The sequence below is a fragment of the Panthera tigris genome, chromosome B1 (genome assembly GCF_018350195.1).
Source record: "Panthera tigris isolate Pti1 chromosome B1, P.tigris_Pti1_mat1.1, whole genome shotgun sequence".
NCBI lineage: Eukaryota > Metazoa > Chordata > Mammalia > Carnivora > Felidae > Panthera > Panthera tigris.
This window is the reverse complement of record NC_056663.1, coordinates 43334616-43358018: the sequence shown is the minus strand read 5'-3', so window position 1 is coordinate 43358018 and position 23403 is coordinate 43334616. Positions and strand designations below refer to the sequence as shown.

Sequence of the window (23403 nt, the reverse complement as noted above, 5' to 3'; positions counted from 1 at the left end):
TTTGTCTGGTTTAGGAATCAAAGTAATACTGGCTTCATAGAATGAGTCTGGAAGTTTTCCTTCCCTTTCTATTTCTTGGAATAGCTTGAGAAGGATAGGTGTTATCTCTGCTTTAAACGTCTGGTAGAACTCCCCTGGGAAGCCATCTGGTCCTGGACTCTTATTTGTTGGGAGATTTTTGATGACTGATTCAATTTCTTCGCTGGTTATGGGTCTGTTCAAGCTTTCTATTTCCTCCTGATTGAGTTTTGGAAGAGTGTGGGTGTTTAGGAATTTGTCCATTTCTTCCAGGTTGTCCAATTTGTTGGCATATAATTTTTCATAGTATTCCCTGATAATTGTTTGTATCTCTGAGGGATTGGTTGTAATAGTCCCATTTTCATTCATGATTTTATCTATTTGGGTCATCTCCCTTTTCTTTTTGAGAAGCCTGGCTAGAGGTTTGTCAATTTTGTTTATTTTTTCAAAAAACCAACTCTTGGTTTCGTTGATCTGCTCTACAGTTTTTTTAGATTCTATATTGTTTATTTCTGCTCTGATCTTTATTATTTCTCTTCTTCTGCTGGGTTTAGGCTGCCTTTGCTGTTCCGCTTCTATTTCCTTTAGGTGTGCTGTTAGATTTTGTATTTGGAATTTTTCTTGTTTCTTGAGATAGGCCTGGATTGCAATGTATTTTCCTCTCAGGACTGCCTTCGCTGCGTCCCAAAGCGTTTGGATTGTTGTGTTTTCATTTTCGTTTGTTTCCATATATTTTTTAATTTCTTCTCTAATTGCCTGGTTGACCCACTCATTCGTTAGTAGGGTGTTCTTTAACCTCCATGCTTTTGGAGGTTTTCCAGACTTTTTCCTGTGGTTGATTTCAAGCTTCATAGCATTGTGGTCTGAAAGTATGCATGGTATAATTTCAATTCTTGTAATCTTATGAAGGGCTGTTTTGTGACCCAGTATATGATCTATCTTGGAGAATGTTCCATGTGTACTCGAGAAGAAAGTATATTCTGTTGCTTTGGGATGCAGAGTTCTAAATATATCTGTCAAGTCCATCTGATCCAATGTATCATTCAGGGCCCTTGTTTCTTTATTGACCGTGTGTCTAGATGATCTATCCATTTCTGTAAGTGGAGTGTTAAAGTCCCCTGCAATGACCACATTCTTATCAATAAGGTTGCTTATGTTTGTGAGTAATTGTTTTATATATTTGGGGGCTCCTGTATTCGGCGCATAGACATTTATAATTGTTAGCTCTTCCTGATGGATAGACCCTGTGATTATTATATAATGCCCTTCTTCATCTCTTATTACAGCCTTTAACTTAAAGTCTAGTTTGTCTGATATAAGTATGGCTACTCCAGCTTTCTATTGGCTTCCAGGAGCATGATAAATAGTTCTCCATCCCCTCACTCTCAATCTAAAGGTGTCCTCAGATCTAAAATGAGTCTCTTGTAGACAGCAAATAGATGGGTCTTGTTTTTTTATCCATTCTGATACCCTATGTCTTTTGGTTGGCGCATTTAATCCATTTACATTCAGTGTTATTATAGAAAGATATGGGTTTAGAGTCATTGTGATGTCTGTATGTTTTATGCTTGTAGTGATGTCTCTGGCACTTTGTCTCACAGGGTCCCCCTTAGGATCTCTTGTAGGGCTGGTTTAGTGGTGACGAATTCCTTCTGTTTTTGTTTGTTTGGGCAGACCTTTATCTCTCCTTCTATTCTAAATGACAGACTTGCTGGATAAAGGATCCTCGGCTGCATATTTTTTCTGTTCATCACATTGAAGATTTCCTGCCATTCCTTTCTGGCCTGCCAAGTTTCAGTAGAGAGATCCGTCACGAGTCTTATCGGTCTCCTTTTATATGTTAGAGCACGTTTATCCCTTGCTGCTTTCAGAATTTTCTCTTTATCCTTGTATTTTGCCAGTTTCACTATGATATGTCGTGCAGAAGATTGATTCAAGTTACGTCTGAAGGGAGTTCTCTGTGCCTCTTGGATTTCAATGCCTTTTTTCTTCCCCAGTTCAGGGAAGTTCTCAGCTATAATTTCTTCAAGTACCCCTTCAGCACCTTTCCCTCTCTCTTCCTCCTCTGGGATACCAATTATGCATATATTATTTCTTTTTAGTGTATCACTTAGTTCTCTAATTTTCCCCTCATACTCCTGGATTTTTTTATCTCTCTTTCTCTCAGCTTCCTCTTTTTCCATAACTTTATCTTCTAGTTCACCTATTCTCTCCTCTGCCTCTTCAATCCGAGCCGTCGTGGTTTCCATTTTGTTTTGCATTTCGTTTAAAGCGCTTTTCAGCTCCTCGTGACTGTTCCTTAGTCCCTTGATCTCTGTAGCAAGAGATTCTCTGCTGTCCTCTATACTGTTTTCAAGCCCAATGATTAATTTTATGACTATTATTCTAAATTCACTTTCTGTTGTATTATTTAAATCCTTTTTGATCAGTTCATTAGCTGTTGTTATTTCCTGGAGATTCTTCTGAGGGGAAGTCTTCTGTTTGGTCATTTTGGATAGTCCTTGGAGTGGTGAGGACCTGCAGGGCACTTCCCCTGTGCTGTGGTGTATAACTGGAGTTGGTGGGCGGGACCGCAGTCAGACCTGATGTCTGCCCCCAGCCCGCCGCTGGGGCCACAGTCAGACTGGTGTGTGCCTTCTCTTCCCCTCTCCTAGGGGCGGGATTCACTGTGGGGTGGCGTGGCCCGTCTGGGCTATTTGTGCACTGCCAGGCTTGTGGTGCTGGGGATCTGGCGTATTAGCTGGGGTGGGTAGGTAAGGTGCACGGGGGCAGGAGGGGCAGGCTTAGCTGGCTTCTCCTTAGGTGATCCACTTCAGGAGGGGCCCTGTGGCAGCGGGAGGGAGTCAGATCCGCTGCCGGAGGTTTGGCTCCGCAGAAGCACAGAGTTGGGTGTTTTCGCGGAGTGAGCAAGTTCCCTGGCAGGAACTGGTTCCCTTTGGGATTTTGGCTGGGGGATGGGCGGGGGAGATGGCGCTGGCGAGTGCCTTTGTTCCCCGCTAAGCTGAGCTCTGTAGTCTGGGGGCTCAGCAGCTCTCCCTCCCTTTGTCCTCTAGCCTTCCTGCTTTCTGAGCAGAGCTGTTAACTTATGACCTCCCAGACGCTAAGTCGCACTTGCTGTCGGAACACAGTCTATCAGGCCCCTCTGCTTTTGCCAGCCAGACTCGGGGGCTCTGCTTGGCCGGCGAGCCGCCCCTCCGCCCCGGCTCTCTCCCGCCAGTTGGTGGAGCGCGCACCGCCTCGCTGCCCTTTCTACCCTCTTCCGTGGGCCTCTCTTCTGCGCCTGGCTCTGGAGACTCCATTCTGCTAATCCTCTGGTGTTTTTCTGGGTTATTTATGCAGGTGTAGGTGGAATCTAAGTGATCAGCAGGACGCGCGGTGAGCCCAGTGTCCTCCTATGCCACCATCTTCCCTCTACTCTCTTCAGCTGTAATTTCTTAAAATACCCCTCTGTACCCTTTTCTGTGTCTTCATCTTCTGAGACACTTATAATAGGAATGTTATTATGCTTTATGTAGTTACTCTATTCCCTAAATCTATATTTGTGATCTAATATTTTTCTTTCCCTCTTCATTTCAGCTTCATTATTTTCCATAATTTTGTCTTTATATCACTTATTCATTCATCTGCTTCTTCCACCCTTATGGTCTTTACTTCCTGGACGTTCTGAATCTTGGTTATTGCACTTCTCTTTTTGGCTTACTTTTTAGGTCTTTTATCTCTGTGGTAAGGGATTACCTGGTGTCTTCTATGTTTTTATCAAGCCCAGCTAGTATCCTTATGATTGTTGCTTTCGATTTTCCATATGGCATTTTACTCATATTTGTTTTGAGTAGATCCCTGGGTGTGACCTTTTCTTTCATTTGGGATGAATTCCTCCATCTTGGCATTTTGTCTAGGTCTCTATCTTCTTTTGTGTGTTAGGAAAGTGTGTTATGTTTCCTGCTCCTGAGAGTAATGGCTATATTATGAAGGGATTCTATACTGTTGGGGGCCTGGCACTTCAAGAATTGTCTCTGGTATGTGCTGTGTGCACTCTGTTGCTGTGTTTTGCCTGCTCTTTCCCTCAAGTCAGTCCTCTGCAGAGTTTCTCCTTGCCTGCAGTGGGAGTATTTGGACCTTGTTTACTGTGTGGCAAGTTTAACTAGGTGTGCTCTGGTCTGCTTGTTTAAAGAGATTTGATGCTATTTGCATTAGAGCTGAAGCTTTGCATAACTCATGGTGCATTGGGTGGTGTTTGTGCTGGCCTTCTGGGAGACGGGACTGCTGCTCTGATTCTCAGGCACATTTGCCCAAGAAAAACAGCATCTGTAGAGTGCAGGGGGCTGGGGCTTGGTGTAAGTAGTTTAGGCCACCACTTTTGGCAGAGTGCTGGTTACTGAAGTTAGTTTATGCTAAGGTGTGGGGAAGGCAAATGGCTCCACCCAGCTTCCTTGTTTCCAGAGAGGGAAGTTCGTGCCTGCTGCTTTCTGGGAAGCCCTTCCAGAAGAGTGAATAACCTCTTTTGGTGTATCCCAGGCATGCTTCAGATTGTTGCCTTTACACTGTCTGTGTCCAGGCTGCCTGCCTGCCTGGCAGTGCAGTACACCGTGGGCTCTATTGAAGGCAGGATGGCTGAGTTTTAAAACTGCACACTTTAGGGGCTTAGTATTGTGGGGACATGTACTGGTTCTCTGGGGGAGGGTCTCACCATGCTGGGACTGATGCAGGTTTGATACAGAATGGAAGTTGCACCAAAGCTCATGAGTGTTGAGTTTGGAGTAAAACACATCAAAGAGCCAGTGTCCAGGTTAGCTGCCTTCAGCAGGTGTCTCTGCATCCCTACTGAGGGGTGAGAGAGGGAAATGTTGCCTGCTGACTCTTTTGTCCCCAGAGAGACAGTGCCACCTCTCCCATATGTACTCCAACAAGGGGAAACTGTCTCTCACAGTGTCCCAGGGGATCCTCAGATTGCCCTATCTGTCCCTCTTCTGTCTGCCTTTGTTCTCCATATGAGCAGTGCAGCACTCTCAGGGCTCCACACTGGCCATTCTGTGGACCTCTAAAACTCTAGTCTTTGAGCCCTGCTGGGTGTAAAAACACAAAAATCAGCCCCTCTTGTTTTCCCACTCAGTGGCTTTAGAGAAATGTTTTCCTTGTGCAACCCCCTATGCACTCCTCTCTCACTCTCTCTCTTCTTCTCTCTCTCTCTTTCTCTTTCTAAATCTCACCTCTCTCTGTGATCAGGGATCCCTCCCCTGCACAGAACTCATGATCTGTTTTCCTCAAACTAATATGCTGTTAGTCTATTTGGTAGATCTTTAGGGTTTTCTCCAGAGATTATCATGTCTTCTGCAAATAGTGACAGTCTTACTTCTTCCTTACCAATTTGGATGCCTTTTATTTCTTTTTTTTTATCTGATTGCTGTGGCTAGGACCTCCAGTGCTCTGTTTATTAAAAGTAGCAAGAATGGACGTCTTTGTCTTGTTTCTGATGTTAGAAAAAATCTTTCAGTTTTTCATCAAGTCTGACAATAGCTGTGAGTTTTCATATTTGGTCTTTATTATGTTGAGATATGTTCCCTCTAATCCCACTTTTCTGAGAGTTTCTATCATTAATGTTGAATTTTGTCATGTGCTTTTTCTTCATCTATTAGAATATTGTATGGTTTTTATCTTTCATTTTGTTAATGTAGTGTGTCATGCTGATTGATTTGATTTGTAGATCAACCACCCTTTTACCACTGTAATAAATCCCATTTGATTATGGTGAGTGATCCTTCTAATGTATTCTTGAATTCAGTTTGCTAATATTTGTTGAAGATTCTTGCATCTAAATTCATCAGGGATATTGACCTGTAGTTTTTTATTTTTGTAATGTCTTTTGCTGGTTTTGATAGTAGGATAATGCCAGCCTTGAAGAATGAATTTAAAAGTATCCTTTTTCTTCTAGTTTTTAGAATAGTTTGAGAAGGAAAGGTATTAAATCTTTCAGTATTTGATAGAATTCACCTGTGAAGCCATCTGGTCTTTGACTTTTGTATGCTGGAAGTTTTGATTATTGAATCAATTTCATTACCAGCAATTGGTTTATTCGGATTTTGTATTTCTTCCTAATTCAGTTTTGGAAGATTGTATGCTTCTAGTTATTTATCCAGTTTTTCTAGGTTGTCAGATTTGTTGGCACATAACTTTGTAGTAGTCACTTATAATCCTATGCATTTCTATGGTGTAAGTTATTTCTCCTTATTTCTGTTTTTGTTTGAGTCCTCTCTTTTTTCTTAATGAGTCTGACTAAAGGTTTATCAATTTTGTTTATCTTTTAGGCTCTTTGTTTCATTGATCTTTTTCTTTAAGTGTTTATTTCATTTATTTATGTTCTGATCTTTATTATTACCTTACTTCACCTAGTTTTGGGCTTTGTTCTTTTTTCCTTTAGGTGTAAGGATAGATTGTTTATTTGAAATTTTTCTTGTGTCTTGAGGTATGACTGAATTACTGTAAACCTCATTCTTTTATGGCTCTTGACTGTGCATGAAAAATTTTGAATCACTAGGTTTCCATTTTCATTTGTCTCCAGGTATTTTTAAAAATTTCCTCTTTGTTGGGGCACCTGAGTGCCTCAGTTGGTTAACTATCTGACTCTTCATTTCATTTCAGGTCATGATCTTGTGGTTCCTGAGTTTGAGCCCTGTGTTGGGCTCCAGGCTCACAGTGTGGAGCCTGCTTTGGATTCTCTCTCTCCATCTCTCTCATCCCCTTTCCCTACTTGTGTGCTCTTTCTCTCTCTCTCTCTCTCTCCAAATGAATAGACAAACCTAAAAAAAATTTCCTATTTGTTTTCTTCATTGAAACATTTGGTACTTCCTAGAAATTTAGTAAGCTTCTATGCCTTTGTGTTTATCCAGTTTTTTCTTGTAATTGATTTCCACTTTTATGCCATTGTGATCATAAATGACACTTTATGTATAATTTTAGTCTTCTTAAATTTATTAATACTTGGTTTTTTTCCTAACATGTGATTTATCCTGGAGAATTTTCCATGTGCTCTTGAAAAGTATGTATTTGCTGGTTTTGGATTAAATATTCTGTATGTATCTGTTAATGTCTATGTGTAGGTTATATGGTCAAACATGTCATTCAAAGTCACTGTTCCCTTATTGATTTTCTACCTGGATGATCTATCCATTGATGTAAGTGGGGTGTTCAAGAATCCTGTTATTATTGTATTACTGTAAAATTCTCCCCTTGTGTCTGTTAATACCTGCTTTATATATTTAGGTGCTCCTATTTTGAGTGCACAGATATTTACAATTGTTATGTCCTCCTGTTGGATTGAACCCTTTATCATTATGTAACACCCTTCTTTGTGTCTTGTTAGTCTTTGTTTTAATGTCTGTTTTGTCTGATATAAGTATTGTGACCCTGGCTTTTTCTTCACTTCCATCTGCATAGAATATCTTTTTCATCCCTTCACTTTCAGTCCGTATGTGTTTTCAAGTCTAACACAAGTCTTTTCTAGGCAACCTATTAAAAAAAAACCTGTCAACCAAGAATATTATGACTGGACAAGCTGTCCTTGTCCTTCAGAAATGAAGCAGTGATAAAAACTTTCTTAAACAAACAAAAGCTGAGGGAATGTATCATGACTAGACCTGACATACAAGAAATGGTAAAGAGTTCTTTGAGTATCATTGGAAGCACACTAATTAGTGTAGCATTATAAAAACATATGAAGGTAGTATATAAAAATATCTGGTAATGATAAATATGTACTCAAAGTCAGATTTCCCAATGGTGATGTGTAATCAGTGTTTAGTTTAAAAATGAAAAACAAACATATCAGAAATAACTATAACAAAAATGCTTTTATTGGATACATAATATTAAAAATGTGTAAAGTGTAACATCAACAGCCTAAACTTCAAAGGAGAGAAGTAAAAGTATAAAGTTTAAGGATTTTATGAAAATCAAATTGTTATCAGTTTAAAATAGGATGTTAAAATTTTTACATACTTTATGTAAACTTCATGGTAACTGCAGGGGAAAAACATGTAGTAGTTACACAAAAGAACATGACAAAGAGGTCAAAGCATACTGATACCAAAAGTTATCAAATTAGAAAAGAAGACAGGAGAATAAGAAGCAAGGAACAGTGTATTTATAAAATAGCCAGAATGCCATTAATAAGAGGACAGTAGTAAGTCTTACCTATCAATAATTACCTTAAATGTAAGTAGATTAAATTCTCCAATCAAAAGACATAGAATGCCTGAATGGATTTAAAAAAAAAAATCCAAGGATATTCTGCATACAAGTAACTTGCTTTAGCTTTAAACACATAGACCTACTGAAAAGATAGAAAAAGAAATTTGAAGTTAATGGTAACCCAAAACACAAGCAGGGTTATCAACATTATATCACAAAATAGAATTTAAACTAAAAATGGTAAAAATAGACAAAGAAGTTCATTATATAATAATCAAGGAGCCTATCTTCATTTTGTTCATGCATTGTTTTCTTAATTTTAATTGTCTCTATGTTCTTGTGGTTTACTAAGCTTCTTTAAGGTGATTACTCTAAATTCTCTGACAGTTTATAGGTCTCTATTTCATTGTGGTCAGTAATTGGAGCTCTCTTAGTTTCCTTTGGTGGTGTCAAGTTTTCCTGATTTTTCATGATCCTTGATTCCTTATGTCAGTATCTGCCAATTTAAATAAGTGGTATTATTTTCTAGATTTTACAGGTTTGGTTTGGCAGAGATAGTAATTCACCATTCAGCTTAAATTGAACTCTGGGTGTGTCAGCTGGTATCATCCTTGGTCAGGTGGTGTTTGCTATCATGTCAGTTTTGGGGTGAGACTACTGATTGAGCTCTGAGGTTGAGGGTAGGTGCTGCTGGATAGGAATACTGGCTTAGTTCCTTGACCAAGTGAGGCTGTAGGATAGGTTCTGCAGTTGCCTGGATTAACTACTCCTGAAATCTAAGGCTTCAGGACTAGGTCCATACTCAGCAGTAGGCAGGGTTATGAATTCATTCTTGTCCTGGTGTGGCAGCAGAACAAGCCCCATGGCTTCCACAGCTAATGTTTGTGGACCCAAGTTAGGCAGCACTACACACTGAATTTTCTGGCCAGATGGGACTATTTGTTTTGCTCTGCAGATGTGGAAGGCCACAGGCTATGTTTTCTGTTTAAGTGCTACTGTAAGTAGGGCTGTAGGATGCACTAAGTAGCATCCTACGTGCTCTGGTAGGTTCCTGGGTGGGTGGGATAAAGTTGTATTCCACAGTGTGCTGAGATATGAATTAGTGTCCATGCCTGGTACTATCCTCAATAGAGAACACGGTTCTGGCCTGTCTCTTGCTTGGGAATCAAATTAAGCAGAACTATGTACTAAATCCCTGGCCTGACAGACCACCATCCTACCTGTACAAATGGGTAGGACTACCAGCTGGGCTTTCTGTTTGAGTGTTGTAATTGGAGTTGCAAGATGGGATACACAGATTCCTCGAACTCTGATTAGGTTTCCTGCTCAGATGGGCTGGAGACTGTACTTGGCTTTGGGAAGGTCTATGAAGTAGTTTTCATGTCTGATTTTGGCTGCAGAACAGGCCCTCAAATAGAATGCTCTTTCTTTGTGGATCAAATCAGACAGAATTGCATCCTCAGCTCCTTGGCCAATGAGGACAGGACCATCATCTTGGCTCTGTAGATGCAGAGGCACTTGATAGGCTCTCCGTTGAAGTGTCTCTGTAATTGAGGCTGCAGAGTGAGCTACCAAGATTTCTGGGAACTCTAGTTAGGTTTTATTGTTGGCAGGGTTGGATGGAAGCTGTACTCAGCAATGGGCAAGGCTACAGATTGGCTTCACTATCTGGGAATATTATGTATTCAACATTATATATTAAATATCACTAGACATGAAATATAGATTAAATATATACAATATATTTAATATTATTGAATTAATGTTAAGTTTCTTGCACACAGGTGAAAATCCTTATTCTTAAGAACTACATGCTGAAGTGTTTGCAATTTAATATCAAATAGTCTAGCAAAATGGACAATGAATGCCCAGACCCACATCCATAGACACATATGATAAAGATATATATAAAGAAGTGTGTCTAACATTAATAGTAGATTAATCTAGGTGAAGGATAAATGGGTAGTCTTTGAATTTTAAATTTTCTGTAGGTTGAATTTTGTCACCATAAAAAGTAAGTGGTATTATCAAAATTAATGACTCCTTAGAATGGCTGAATTTTATTGTATGTAAATTATACCTCAATAAAGTCCTAAAAATTTTGGGGTAGAGTAACAACAAACAAACATTCATTTCAAGAAAATTATTTACACAGATTTTATCACTAAGTCAAAAAGAAAGAGAAATGCACTATTTCCTCTAATGACTTGGTAGGGTATTGGGTTTCATCATTTACATGATCATATTCAGCAAATCCCTAGTGAGAATTTATATTAAGCATTTCAAAAAAAAGAGTTGAATCCTAATAAGTCTTAAAATGTTTTTATTGTCACCTCACAAGGGGTTGAGGTCTTCTTATGTAGGTGAGTCCAGTTGATAAAAATGGAGAAACTTTTTTTACAAGATTTAAACATATCTGAATATACAATCTTGAATGTATAACTTGGAAATCAGCACCAAAATATTCTCAGATAATATAGAAAAAGTCAAAAGAAAATACCATGAGGACATGAATAAGAAAAAGAAAATTATAGGTCAGCTTTATTGATTACAATATTGTGAGTGTGATAAATATCCCTTTCAAAGTACAGAGAATCTCAGATTATGTGACATTTATGAGACAGCTTAAACAAAATGGAAGTGTTAGGTATAAAACTTTTTTAATGTTTTATTGTTTTAATTTTATTCATTTATTTTTGAGAGAGAGAGAGAGAGCAGGGAAGGGGCAGAGAGAGAAAGAGTGAGAGAGAATCCCAAGCAGGCTCCATGCTGCCAGTGCAGAGCTTGATGCAGGGCCCGATTCAATGAACTGTGAGATCCTGACCTGAGTTGAAATCAAGAGTCAAGGTGACTCAACTGACTGAGCCACCCAGGCACCCTATTTTTAAAATGTTTTTTGTAAGTATAAAACATCATTATTATTATTTATTATTTTTTATGTATAGAACATTTTTTAAAAGACCATCAAAAATATGCCAGGATTGGCAATCAAAAGATAATGAAGGTGGTATTACTAACAGATAAAGTAAAATTTAAGATACTTAAAGTAGAAGAATGAGGATATTTTATATTGAAAGCTATAATTCAAATTAAAGAGGCATTTCTTTTTTTTAATTTTTTTAATGTTTATTTACTTTTGAGAGAGAGAGAGAGACGGAGCACAAGTGGGGGAGGGGCAGAGAGAGAGACACACACACAGAATCCAAAGCAGGCTCCAGGCTCCAAGTTGTCAGCATAGAGCCCATCATGGGGCTTGAAACCACAAACCATGAGATCATGACCTGAGCTGAAGTCAGATGCTTAACGAACTGAACCATCTAGGCACCCCTAACAAAGCATTTCTAATGATGAATATTTAGTTGACGAGTTATGAAGAAACTATAAAAACAAAACCTCTGGAAATATTCAGAAGAAAGTAATAAATGTCAAAACTATAGTGGAGCACATTAAGGCATTTTTCTTAGCCTCTAACAGATAGAAAAAAATTTTAACATACAAAGATCAAATTATTTATCAACCAGCTTTACTTAACACTTAACCTTTGTACCTTATGAGTGAATGACACATACATTCAATGGTAGTCATTTCTAGGTCACAGGGAAAACAGTAATTTTGTAAAACTAAAAACTGACATGCCAAAACTCCATCATAATACACTAAAACAATAAGGAATAAAAAGAGATATAATAATACAATGAAAAATTTTAAATATTACCATAAGTGACTTTTTCAAGGTGGAAACACAAAACTATATAGGCTATTTAGAAATTAATGAATTCCATACAATATTTAAAAATTTTGGAGCATATGTATCAGTCACAGCAAACTTGGTGGCGCTATGATAAAAAAAATCCTAATCGCTAAACACAGTTTATTTTTTGTTCATGCAACATCAGCCATGGGTCTGGGTGGCTCTTTGGGCAGCTGTCTTCCATGTGTTGGCTCAGCATTCCAGAATGTTTAGGTTTTTTGGCATTTCTACATTGATAGTTTTTTTTTCTCCCATTTTCTAAGTCAATAGAAGAACAGACCAGACAGACATGAGCCACAGTAGGGAAATACTTTCTCTCAGAAGTGACATTTATCACTTTTGTCTTCATTCCATTGTCCAAAGTGAACTGGCCTGCTTATATTTAGAAAGGAAGCATTCCTGGACTAGAAGAGAGCTGAATATTGGTTAAGAGGGAGAATGCCTACCACAGAGAATTGTACCAAGACTTAAGTTCTAAAACTGTAAAGCAAGAGGAATGTGAGGCGAGCAGGCAATAGTTAATAAGTTGAACCACAGGAACATTAAAATAAATAAGTAAATCTAAGAGCTGGTTATTGAAAAGAAAAATAAATGGGTAGAAATTACTATTAAGCAAAAAGAAAAAAAAAACATGGTTTAGAAACGATCAAGATGATATAACTATGGCCTTGGAGAAGAGTAAAACAAACAAATGCAAATTTGATGAATTCTCCAAAGGAGATACGAATTTAGGTCAAATTCATCATGTTGTACACCTTAAACTTATATAATGTTATATATAAATTGTATCACAAAAAAGATGGAAAAAAAAGAATTTTAATAGATTCAGTTGCCAGTGTTAGGTATAGATAGTTTTAAAGGAAAGTGTTTAAGTGTTTGGGAAAACATAGTTCATATACTACTACAATTTTAGGGTATATGAAAAACATACAACTTAATTTTAAGTAGTACTATAATAATTACTAAGCAACATTCATTTGCTCCATTATGATAAAGTGTGTACACACATAAAAACACATGAGCAACATGTCCATATTAAAGCAGTATTAATTTTAATAGCATATGAATAGAATGTAATGTTTTGATCAAGGAATATGATGGCTTAGTGTTAAGTAATATATTAATGAAATGCATTGCATCAATAGGTCAGAAGACAAAAGTAATTATCAATCATTATCAAAATGCTGCTGATAAAAATTCAACTCCATTTTTAATAAAAATTTTAGTAAATAGGGAGATATATAAATAGTTTTTTCTCAACATGATCTAGAATACTCATAAACTGAATACCACCTAATGATGGAATTTATGAGGTTTTCCAATGAAAAATCCAGAGCAAAGCTCACAATGGTGATATCACCATTGTTGTTTAATATTGTCTTGGCATTTTTAGGCAGTTAGACATAGAAAGAGCTTATTGGTGATGAGAAAGAATATTTCCAAACACATTATCCAGAATCACTTTAAAAGTGAACCTCTCATTAAGGCTCTCCTACCCCTCCAAAAAAAGTATTTTTCCCCTCTTCATGCTTATATGTTTTGGTTTGTGATTACATGTTATTATTTTAGAATAAGTACATTTTAAAATACCACAGCAAAAACTTATGATTAAATTTTCATAAGTAATAAGTAATGCTACAAGTTGAGTGCATTAAACATTAAAGTCATGTTATTAAATATTTTTATTTACTTATTATATACATTAAGTTATAAATTATTTTATTTAATTATATATTATATATATATATATTGATTTCCTAGATTTCAACTAGAATATAGTCCTGTGGCTACTTTCGAATATAGCACATTGTATAGGTGAAAGGTATGTGATATTTTCTTGATGGCATCCATTAGTTTTTAAAAATAATTTATCTTTTTCAGTTTGATTACATGGGCTCTGATATAAAGGTTGTAACACAGAAGATTATTCAGATAATTGGCTTTGTTAACACAGTAAGTTTTTATGTATTTTGTTTATATATTTTGTAAAAGTGTAGGTAATATGAATTGATGTGTATAATATTTTGTTGTACTGTTGAAGTTCCTATAATCAAAATACTGCATTAAATGTCATATGCGTTCTTATGAAAGTTTAATATAATTTAATTAAAATTTATTTAAAATTTATTATTATTATTTTTTTAGATACTTTCACAGTTAAAACTGACTGTTGTAATATCTTCCATAGAAATCTGGTCAAATAAAAACAAAATTTCTACTACAGGGAATCCTAATATTATATTATCTAGATTTTTAGAATGGAAATACAAACATGTCTCCCAACCTCATCAGACTGTATACTTATTTGCGTGAGTATAGTATTCCATTTTTGTATAACATTAAAGGAATAACCCAAAATGATTTCATATGTTAATTATGAAAATAAGCACTTAATGAATATATACTCTGTCCTATAAATTTGTTAGACACCATGGGATGGGAAAAACATGTAAATTTAGAAGTCCTTGTTTTCAAGGAGCCTAATGTGAGGCAAGACTTAAAAACTTTTATCAACTGACATAAAATGACCTGATAAAAGTAAAATTACATGAAAATACTGAAATAACTAAAGAAGGTTAATGATGAGTGATATAATTTCTTTGGCTTTCCTTGTTATACTGCTTGCTCTCTCTACATTTTTGTCTCCATTTGTTTTTTAAATAACATCAATATATAGAATTTATACATGCTCTAGAATCTAATGCACAGAAAAATCTATACATCTTTAATGGATAAGTGAATAAGGAGATCACAGAAAACTGAATGTACAGGAAACCAGAATAAAAACTATAAACATTAGTGCAGTAGCCTTTTGCATAAGCTATTAGGCCTTATCCTTATTACACTTCTGGAAGTTTATTAAATTTACAATTTACAAAATATCGAAATATTCTTAACATTGAAGATTTGAAAAACATATATTTAAATAGTTTATTTCAGAGTAGCATAGTGCTTAGGACATAGTAATTGTTTAATAATTGTTGCTATGAAAATGATTATCATTAATAATACCATTCTTAAATGCAATTCTGAGGAAAATTATTATTTTTTAGCTTCAAGAAACATCCTAGTTTTATAGGAGCCACATTTCCTGGGAAAATATGTAATAAGAATTATGCTGTAGGAGTTGCTCTGGTATGTAATTATTTTCCAAATCCTCGTATTTTCATGTTTTAAAATTTTCTAAATATTTTAAATGAATAAGTATATTAGTTTAATCATCCTTTAATAGTTTTTATATTGCTAAATTGGAGCATAAATACTAAACTATATAATTGCTTTTAAAAACACAACTTTAAATTAAACTGATCACAATGCCATATTATTTTTAAAAAACATATTTGACTAAGTAAAAGTTTAATTGTTTTGAACAGTGGCATGCTTGTATCAATATTTATTATATAACCAATGTAATTTTAATGTTAATTATTAAACATATCAGCCTCTTACAACATTAATAATTGGTGTAAATTCATTTGCTCTTTTATTACATGACTTTTTTAATTTTAACGTAACTTTTATTGCATTCAATTCTTTATTATGTTTGGGATGAGCAGACTGTTGGAGGAAGAAACAGCCATCAAATGTTCATAACTACTGTTTTTTGGCAAAGTAAAAATGATCTCCTGCTACAGAATTATATTCCTTTTACAAGTTATATAAAAAATGAGGAAGGGAACTAAAAGTACTTCAGAAGTCTGCGCTATGATTTTTTTTACTGATCCGTTTGCACAATTGGTTGTGTTTTAGTAGCAAGTAAAATGAAGCAAATTGCTATTCACAGATATTTAAAATCAGTTCCAGGGCGCCTGGGTGGCTCAGTCGGTTGAGCGTCCGACTTCGACTCAGGTCATGATATCACGGTCTGTGAGTTCGAGTCCCATGTCTGTGGGCTGTGCTGACAGCCCTGAGCCTAGAGCCTGGAGCATGGAGCCTGCTTCGGATTCTCTCTCTCTCTCTCTCTCTCTCTCTCTCTCTCTCTCTCTCTCTGTCGGTCTCAAAAATAAATAAAACATTTAAAAATTAAAATCAGTTCTTCACTTATTATTCCTATAAAATACATATTGATTGATTAGATAAATCCAATAACAGTTGTGCGGTTGTTACTATGGGTAGAGAACAATCATACATTTCATAAGGATTTGTTTTTATTCTTAGTGCCTAGTTTTGGTTTTCTCTCAGTGAAAACTTGAGGAAAGACCATCAGAAATTGTCCAGGTCTTCATTGTTGTTGTTAATTCTCCTTTGAAAACAATGTTTCATTGCTGAAGACTAATTTTTAGATCGTGTGTGTGTGTGTGTGTGTGTGTGTGTGTGTGTGTGTCTGTGTGTGTGTGTGAAGCAAATAAAGCAGACGATAATTATTGAGTATAAGTGGTTAGTATGTATGTTTTTCTGAGGCATTCTTTAAGACTTTAGTTTTGATTGGAATTTTTGTAATAGGAATTTGTAAATAAAAAGGTGAATATATGAGTTAAGCAAGAATGCTATTAAAATATCAGTATAACATTAAAATATAAATATAAAAATAAATTATTTCTGATTGTGCCAACAACAAAGAGTTTGAAGATTAGATTTCAAAAAGATAGCTACCAATCATAATATTCCAGAAGTTTTTTTTAAATTAAGAATTACTTCCTTGAATATTGTGGCTTTATTAAATGTCTTGAAATCACGATAGTTTAAGTCCTCTGACTTTGTTCTTTGTCAGTACTACATTGTACATAACTTTGCATTCTCATATAGATTTTGAAACCAGCTTTTCTAGTTACACACACACACACACACACACACACACACACACACACACACATGCACACATACACACAGGCTTAGATTTTGACTGGGATGGTGTATAATTTATGAATGAATTAGAGGAAATGACATATTATCAACATTGGATCTTCCCATCCCCTAACATGGTTTATGTCTCCATTATTGATGTCCTTAAAAAATTCTCTGTAGAGATTTCAAACATCTGCTAAATTTATTCATAGAGATTTTATATGTTCTGATGCTGTTGCAACTGGTATTGTTTAAATTTATCTTCCAATTTTTCACTGCTAGTGTATATATATGTGGTCTATTTATATATATTTTTTACATATGACCTTGATGAATTTATATAGGAGATCCATTATTTTTTCCAGCATTAATGAAATATAATTTTGCATATATAATTGTTTAAGATGTACAGCATAATGATTTGATATAGGTCTATGTTGTGAAATGTTTTCCACAGTTAGGTTAGTGAACATATCCATCACATCTCACATAATTGCCTTGTGTGTGTGTGTGTGTGTGTGGTAAGAACCTTTAAGATCTACTCTGTTGGCAACTTGCAAATGTACAATACAGTATTGTTAATTATAGTCACTATGCTGTACATTGCATCTTCAGAAACTAGAAGTTTGTACTATTTAACCATTAGCACTTATTCCTGCCCCTAGAAACCACCACTCTGTTCTCTATTTCTAGGATTTTGGTTGTGTTAGACTCCACATATGAGGAGATCATACAATATTTGTCTTTGTCTTATTTCACTTAACATAATGCTCTCAAGATTCATACATGTTGTCACAAATGTCAGGATTTCCTTTTTTATGACTGAATGTTATGTATATATGAATATATATCACAATTTATTTATCCATTCATCTATCAGTGGACACTTAGGTTGTTATCATGTCTTGACTATTGTGAATAGGGCCGCAGTGAACATGGGGTAAAAATGTCTCCTTGAGGCAGAGGGTTTTATTTTTTCCAGATATATACCCAGAAGTGGAATTTATGATTCATATGATAGCCCTATTTTTACTTTTTTCAGGAATCTCCACACTGTTTTCCATAGTGGTGGTACCCATGTACATCAGCAGTGTACAAGGGTTCCATTTTTTCCACCAGCATTTATTATCTATTTTCTTTTAGATAATAGTCATTCTATTAGGTGTGAGGTGATATCTCTTGTGGTTTTGATTTGTAATTCCTGGATGATTAGTGATGCTGACCATGTACCTTTTCACGTACCTGTTGGCCATTTGAATATCCTCTTTGGAGACATGTCTATTCAGGTTCTTAGACCATTTCTTAATCAGATTATTTGGGTTTTGGTAGTGAGCTGTATGTGTTCCTAATATATTTTGAATATTAACCCCTTATCAAATCTATAGTTTGAAAGTATTTTTCCCAATATCTAGGTTGCCTTTTCATTTTATTGATTGGTATTTTGCTGTGCAGAACATTTTATGTTAAATAAGTACTACTTATTTTTGCTTTTGTGGTTTTGTGTTATATCCATAAAATCATTGTGTAGACCAATGTCAAGGAGATTTTTCACTATGCTTTCTTATAGGAGTTTTATGATTTCACTTCTTACGTGTAAGTATTTAGTTCATTTTCAGGTAATTTTAGGAAGTAGTATGAGATGGAGGTCCAGTTTTGTTATTTGCATGTGAATATCCAGTTTTCCCAACATAATTTATTGAGGAGACTATCTTTTCTCAATTGAGTGTTCTCAGCTCCCTTGATAAATATTAGTTGACCATATACATGGGAGGGTTTATTTCTGGGCTATCTGTTCTGTTCCACTGGTCTTTGAGTCTGTTTTTATGGCACTAACACTTTTTGATTACTATAGGTTTACCATATAGTTTGAAAACAGTAAGTTTGATGCTTCCACCATTGCTCTTTTTTGAGGGAGAGCTTAAACAACCAATATTGTCACAATTCTGGATGCAAGAAAGTCTAACATCAAGGTGCTGGCAGATACAGTGTATGGTGAAAGCTGACTTCTTGATTCATAGACAACTTTTTCTTTTTGGTACTTATGTTTTTTTTGTTTCAGTTTTTATCTAATTCTAGTTGGCTAACATATAGTATAATATTGGTTTAGGAGTAGAATTTAGTGAACCATCACTTACATATAACACCCAGTGCTCACCACAACAGATGACCTCCTTAATACGCATCACCCATTTAGCCCATTCCCTACCCATCTCCCCTCCAACAACTCTGTTTTTTGTCCTTGGTTAAGACTCTCTTATGGTCTTTGTCTTGCTTTGACTGACTTATTTCGCTTAGCATAATACACTCTAGATCCATCCATGTCGTTGCAAATGGCAAATTTTCATTCTTTTTGACCACCGAGTAGTATTCCATTGTGTAAATATATACCACATCTTTTTTATCCATTCATCAGTTGATAGACATTTGTGCTCTTTTCCTAATTTGGCTATTGTTGATAATGATGCTATAAACGTTGGGGTGCATGTGTCCTTGTGAATCACTATTTTTGTATCATTCGGGTAAATTCCTAGTAATACAATTGCTGGGTCATAGGGTAGTTCTATTTTTAACTTTTTGAGAAACCTCCGTATTGTTCTCCAGAAGGACTGCACCAGTTTGCATTACCACCAACAGTGTAAGAGGGTTCCCCTTTCCCTACATCTTTGCCAACATTTGTTCTTTCTTGTATTGTTAATTTTAGATATTCTGACAGGTATGAGGTGGTATCTCATCATAGTTTTGATTTGTAATTCTGTGATGATGAATGATGTTGATCATCTTTTCATGTGTCTGGTAGTGTCTGTTAAGTCTTTCTTGGAAAAATGGCTATTCAGGTTTTCTGCCTATTTCTTAACTGGATTATTTGTTTTTTGGTTGTTGAATTTGATAAGTTCTTTATAGATTTTGGATACTAACCCCTTATCAGATGTGTCATTTACAAATATCTTCTCCCATTCCATGGATCGCCTTTTAGTTTTATTGATTATTTTCTTCGATATGCAGAAGATTTCTTTTTTTTTTTTTATCTTGATGAGGTCCCAATAGTTCATTTTTTCTTTTGTTTCCCTTGCCTCTGGAGATGTATCTTACTACATACTAGAAGTTGTTAGAGCTGAGGTCAAAGAGGATGCTGCCTGTGTTTTCCTCTAGGATTTTGATGATTTCCTATCTCACCTTTAGGTCTTTCATCCATTTTGAGTTTATTTTTGTGTATGGTGTAAGAAAGTGGTCCAGGTTCATTCTTCTGCATGTCGCTGTCCAGTTTTCCCAACACCATTTGTTGAAAACACTGTCTTTTTTCCATTGGATATTCTTGCCTGCTTTGTTGAAGATTAATTGACCATAGGGTTGTGGTTTCATTTCAGGGTTTTATTCTATTCCATGGATCTACATGTTTGTTTTTGTGCCAGTACCACACTGTCTTGATGAGTACAGCTTTGTGCTTGAAGTCAGGAATTGTGATGCTCCAGCTTTGCTTTTCCTTTCCAAGATTGCTTTAGTTCTTTGGGGTCTTTTGTGATTTCATACAAATTTTAAGTTTATTTTTTTTTTAGCTCTGTAAAAAATGCTATTGGAATTTTGATAGGGATTTCAATACATGTGTACATTGCTTTGGGTAGTATAGACATTTTAACAATATTTGTTCTTCCAATCCATGAGCATGGGATGTTTTTCCATTTCTCTCTGCCATCTTCAATTTCTTTCATCAGTGTTCTATATTCTTCAGAGGACAGATCTTTACCTTTTTGGTTAGGTTTATTCCTAGGTATCTTATGGTTTTTGGTGCAAGTATAAATGGGATTGATTCTTTGATTTCTTTCTTCTGTTTCATTAGTGGTGTATAGAAATGCAACAGTTTTGGTACGTTGATTTTGTATCCTGTGATTTGTTTGAATTTGTGTTTTGGTTCTAGAAATTTTCTAGTGGAGTCTTTTGGGTTTTCTATATAGAGTATCATGTCAACTACAAATAGTGAAAGTTTGATTTCTTCCTTGCTGATTTTAATGCCTTTTATTTCTTTTTGTTGTCTGATTGCTGACTTCCAGTACTATGTTAGGTAACAGTGGTGAGAGTGGATATCATGTTTGTTCCTGACCATAGAGGAAGAGTTCTCAGGTTTTCCCCATTGAGGATGATGTTAGCTGTGGGTTTTTTGTATATGGCTTTAATGATATTGGGGTATGTTCCCTGTATCCCTATTTTGTTGAGGGTTTTTATGAAGAATGGATGCTGCATTCTGTCAAATTCTTTTTTTGAATCTATTGGAAGGATCATATGGTTCTTATTCTTTCTTTATTAATGTGGTGTATCACGTTGATTAATTTGGAAATATTGAACCACTCTTGCAGACCACAACTAAATCCCATTTGATTGTGGTGTATAATTCTTTTAATGTACTGTTGGATATGATTTGCTATTATCTTGTTAGAAATTTTTGCATCCATATTAATTAGGGATATTGGCCCCATAATTTTCTATTTTAGTGGAGTCCTTGTCTGGTTTTGGATTGAAGGTAATTCTGGCTTTGGAGAATGAGTTTGGAAGTTTTCCCTCCATTTCCACGTTTTGGAACAGTTTGAGAACAACAGGTATTATTTCTTCTTTAATTTCTGGTATAAATCCCCCAGGAAGCCATCTGTCCCTGGACTTTTGTCTGTTGGGAAATGTTTGGTTACTTATTCAGTCTTTGCTAGTTATGGATCTGTTCACATTTTCTATTCTTCTTGTTTCAGTTTTGGTAGTTTATATGTTTCTATGGAAAATTCTTTCCATTTCTTCTAATTGCTCAATTTGTTGGCATATAATTTTTCATAATATTCTCTTATAATTGTTTGTATTTCTGTGATGTTATCTCATTTGTGATTTTACTTATTTAGATCCTTTCTCTTTCTTTTTGGTAAGTCTGGCTAGGGGTTTATCAATATTATTAATTTTTTTTAAACAACCAGTTCCTAGCTTCATTGATCTTTTCTACTTTTTAAAAATTCTATGTCATTTATTTCTGCTCTAGTTTATATTATTTCCCTTCTTTTGCTGGATTTAGGCTTTATTTGCTATTCCTTTTCTAGCTCCTTTAGGTGTAAGGTTAGGTTGTGTGCTTGAGACTTTTCCTTCTTCTTCAGAAAGCTCTGTATTGCTATATACTTCCCTCTTAGGGCTGCTTTTGCTGTATCCTGAAAGTTTTGGGCCGTTGCGTTTTCATTTTCATTGGTTTCCATGTATTTCTTTATTTCTTCTTTAATTTCTTGGTTAACCCATTAAGTCTTTAGTAGGATGTTCTTTATCCTGCATTTATTTTTGGGCTTTCCAAGTGTTTTCTTGTGGTTGACTTCCAAGTTTCATAGCATATTGGTTAGAAAATATGCATGTTATGACCTCAGTCTTTTTGTATTGTTGAGGCCTGATTTGTGACCCAGCATATGATCTCTTCTGGAGAATGTCCCATATGCACTAGAAAAAAATGTGTATTCTGCTCCTTTAGGATGATATATATGTGTTAAGTCCATCTGGTCCAGTGTGTCATTCAAAGCCATTGTTTCCTTTTTGATTTTCTGCTTAGATGATCTGTCCATTGTTGTAGTGGGGTGTTAAGGTCCCCACTATTACTGTATTGATATCAATGAGTTTTGTTGTATTTGTTATTTATTACTTTTTTTAGAGAGAGAGAAAGTGCGAGTGGGGAGAGAGGCAGAGAGAGAGAGACAGAGAGAGAGAGAGAGAGAGAGAATCTCACGCAAGCTCCATGTTTTCACAGATAGACCCCTTTATTATGATATAGTACCATTCTTCATCTCTTGTGCCAGTCTTTGTTTTAAAATCTAGTTTGTCTGATATAAGTACAGCTACTCCTGCTTTCTTTTAATGTCTCATAGCTTGATAGATGGTTCTCCATCCCTTCCCATTCACTCTGCAGGTGTCTTAGGTCTAAAATGAGTCTCTTGTAGGCACCATATAGATGGGTTTCATTTTTTTTATCTGTTCTGATACCATATGTCCTTTGATTGGAGCATTTAATCCATTTACATTCAGAGTGATTACTGTAGATATGAACTCATATACTGTCCAGGGCCTTGCACTTCAGGAAGTGTTTCTGGTATATGCTATGTGCCCTTTGCTGTTGTGTTTTCACTGCTCTTAACTACTGATCAGTCCTCTGAAGGGTTTTTCCTTGTCTGCAGTGGGTATTATTTGGACTTTGTCCACTGTGTGGTGACAAGTGTGCGCTATTCACTGAAGTCCATCGGTGCTGATGGGCAGGGGTAGAAATTGTGTCAGCCAGCTCTATCATCTTGGAGAGGGGAGTTCATGCCCACCACTGTTCAGGAATTCCCCACATAAGAGCAAATAACCTCCCCTCAATTGTCCCAGGCATCCTTCAGATCTTTTACTTCACCCTGTCTTTGTCTGAGCCAATGCCCACCTTGTATAACAGTGCTCCTGTGTTTTATCTCTGGCACACGAACTGTGTTTCAAAACTTCAAATTTTAGGGACCCTCTGCAGCACAGATTTGTGCTGATCTTTTGGGGGAGGTCTTGCTGTGCTGTGGCTGGTGCCAGTTTGTCCCAGAAGAGAAGTCGCGTGAATGTATAGCGGCTTGGAGTTTATGGTAAAGAACAGCACAAAGCCAGAGTTCAGGTTAGCTGCCCTCAGCGGGTGCCTCTGT

At 35.9% G+C, this 23403-nt stretch overlaps 1 protein-coding gene across 6 annotated transcripts in view; it reads left to right on the top strand.

Annotated features, from left to right (window-relative positions):
* Window positions 1-23403, top strand: part of LOC102970010 (disintegrin and metalloproteinase domain-containing protein 5-like) — a 134898-nt gene that overhangs the window by 33297 nt on the left and 78198 nt on the right. For all 6 annotated transcript variants that reach the window (XM_015544285.2, XM_042983407.1, XM_007097059.3 and 3 more), the window contains 3 exons: window positions 13835-13906; window positions 14099-14262; window positions 15007-15088. In XM_015544285.2, coding sequence (XP_015399771.2) covers window positions 13835-13906; window positions 14099-14262; window positions 15007-15088 — 318 coding nt within the window. The remainder of the gene's footprint in view (window positions 1-13834; window positions 13907-14098; window positions 14263-15006; window positions 15089-23403) is intronic.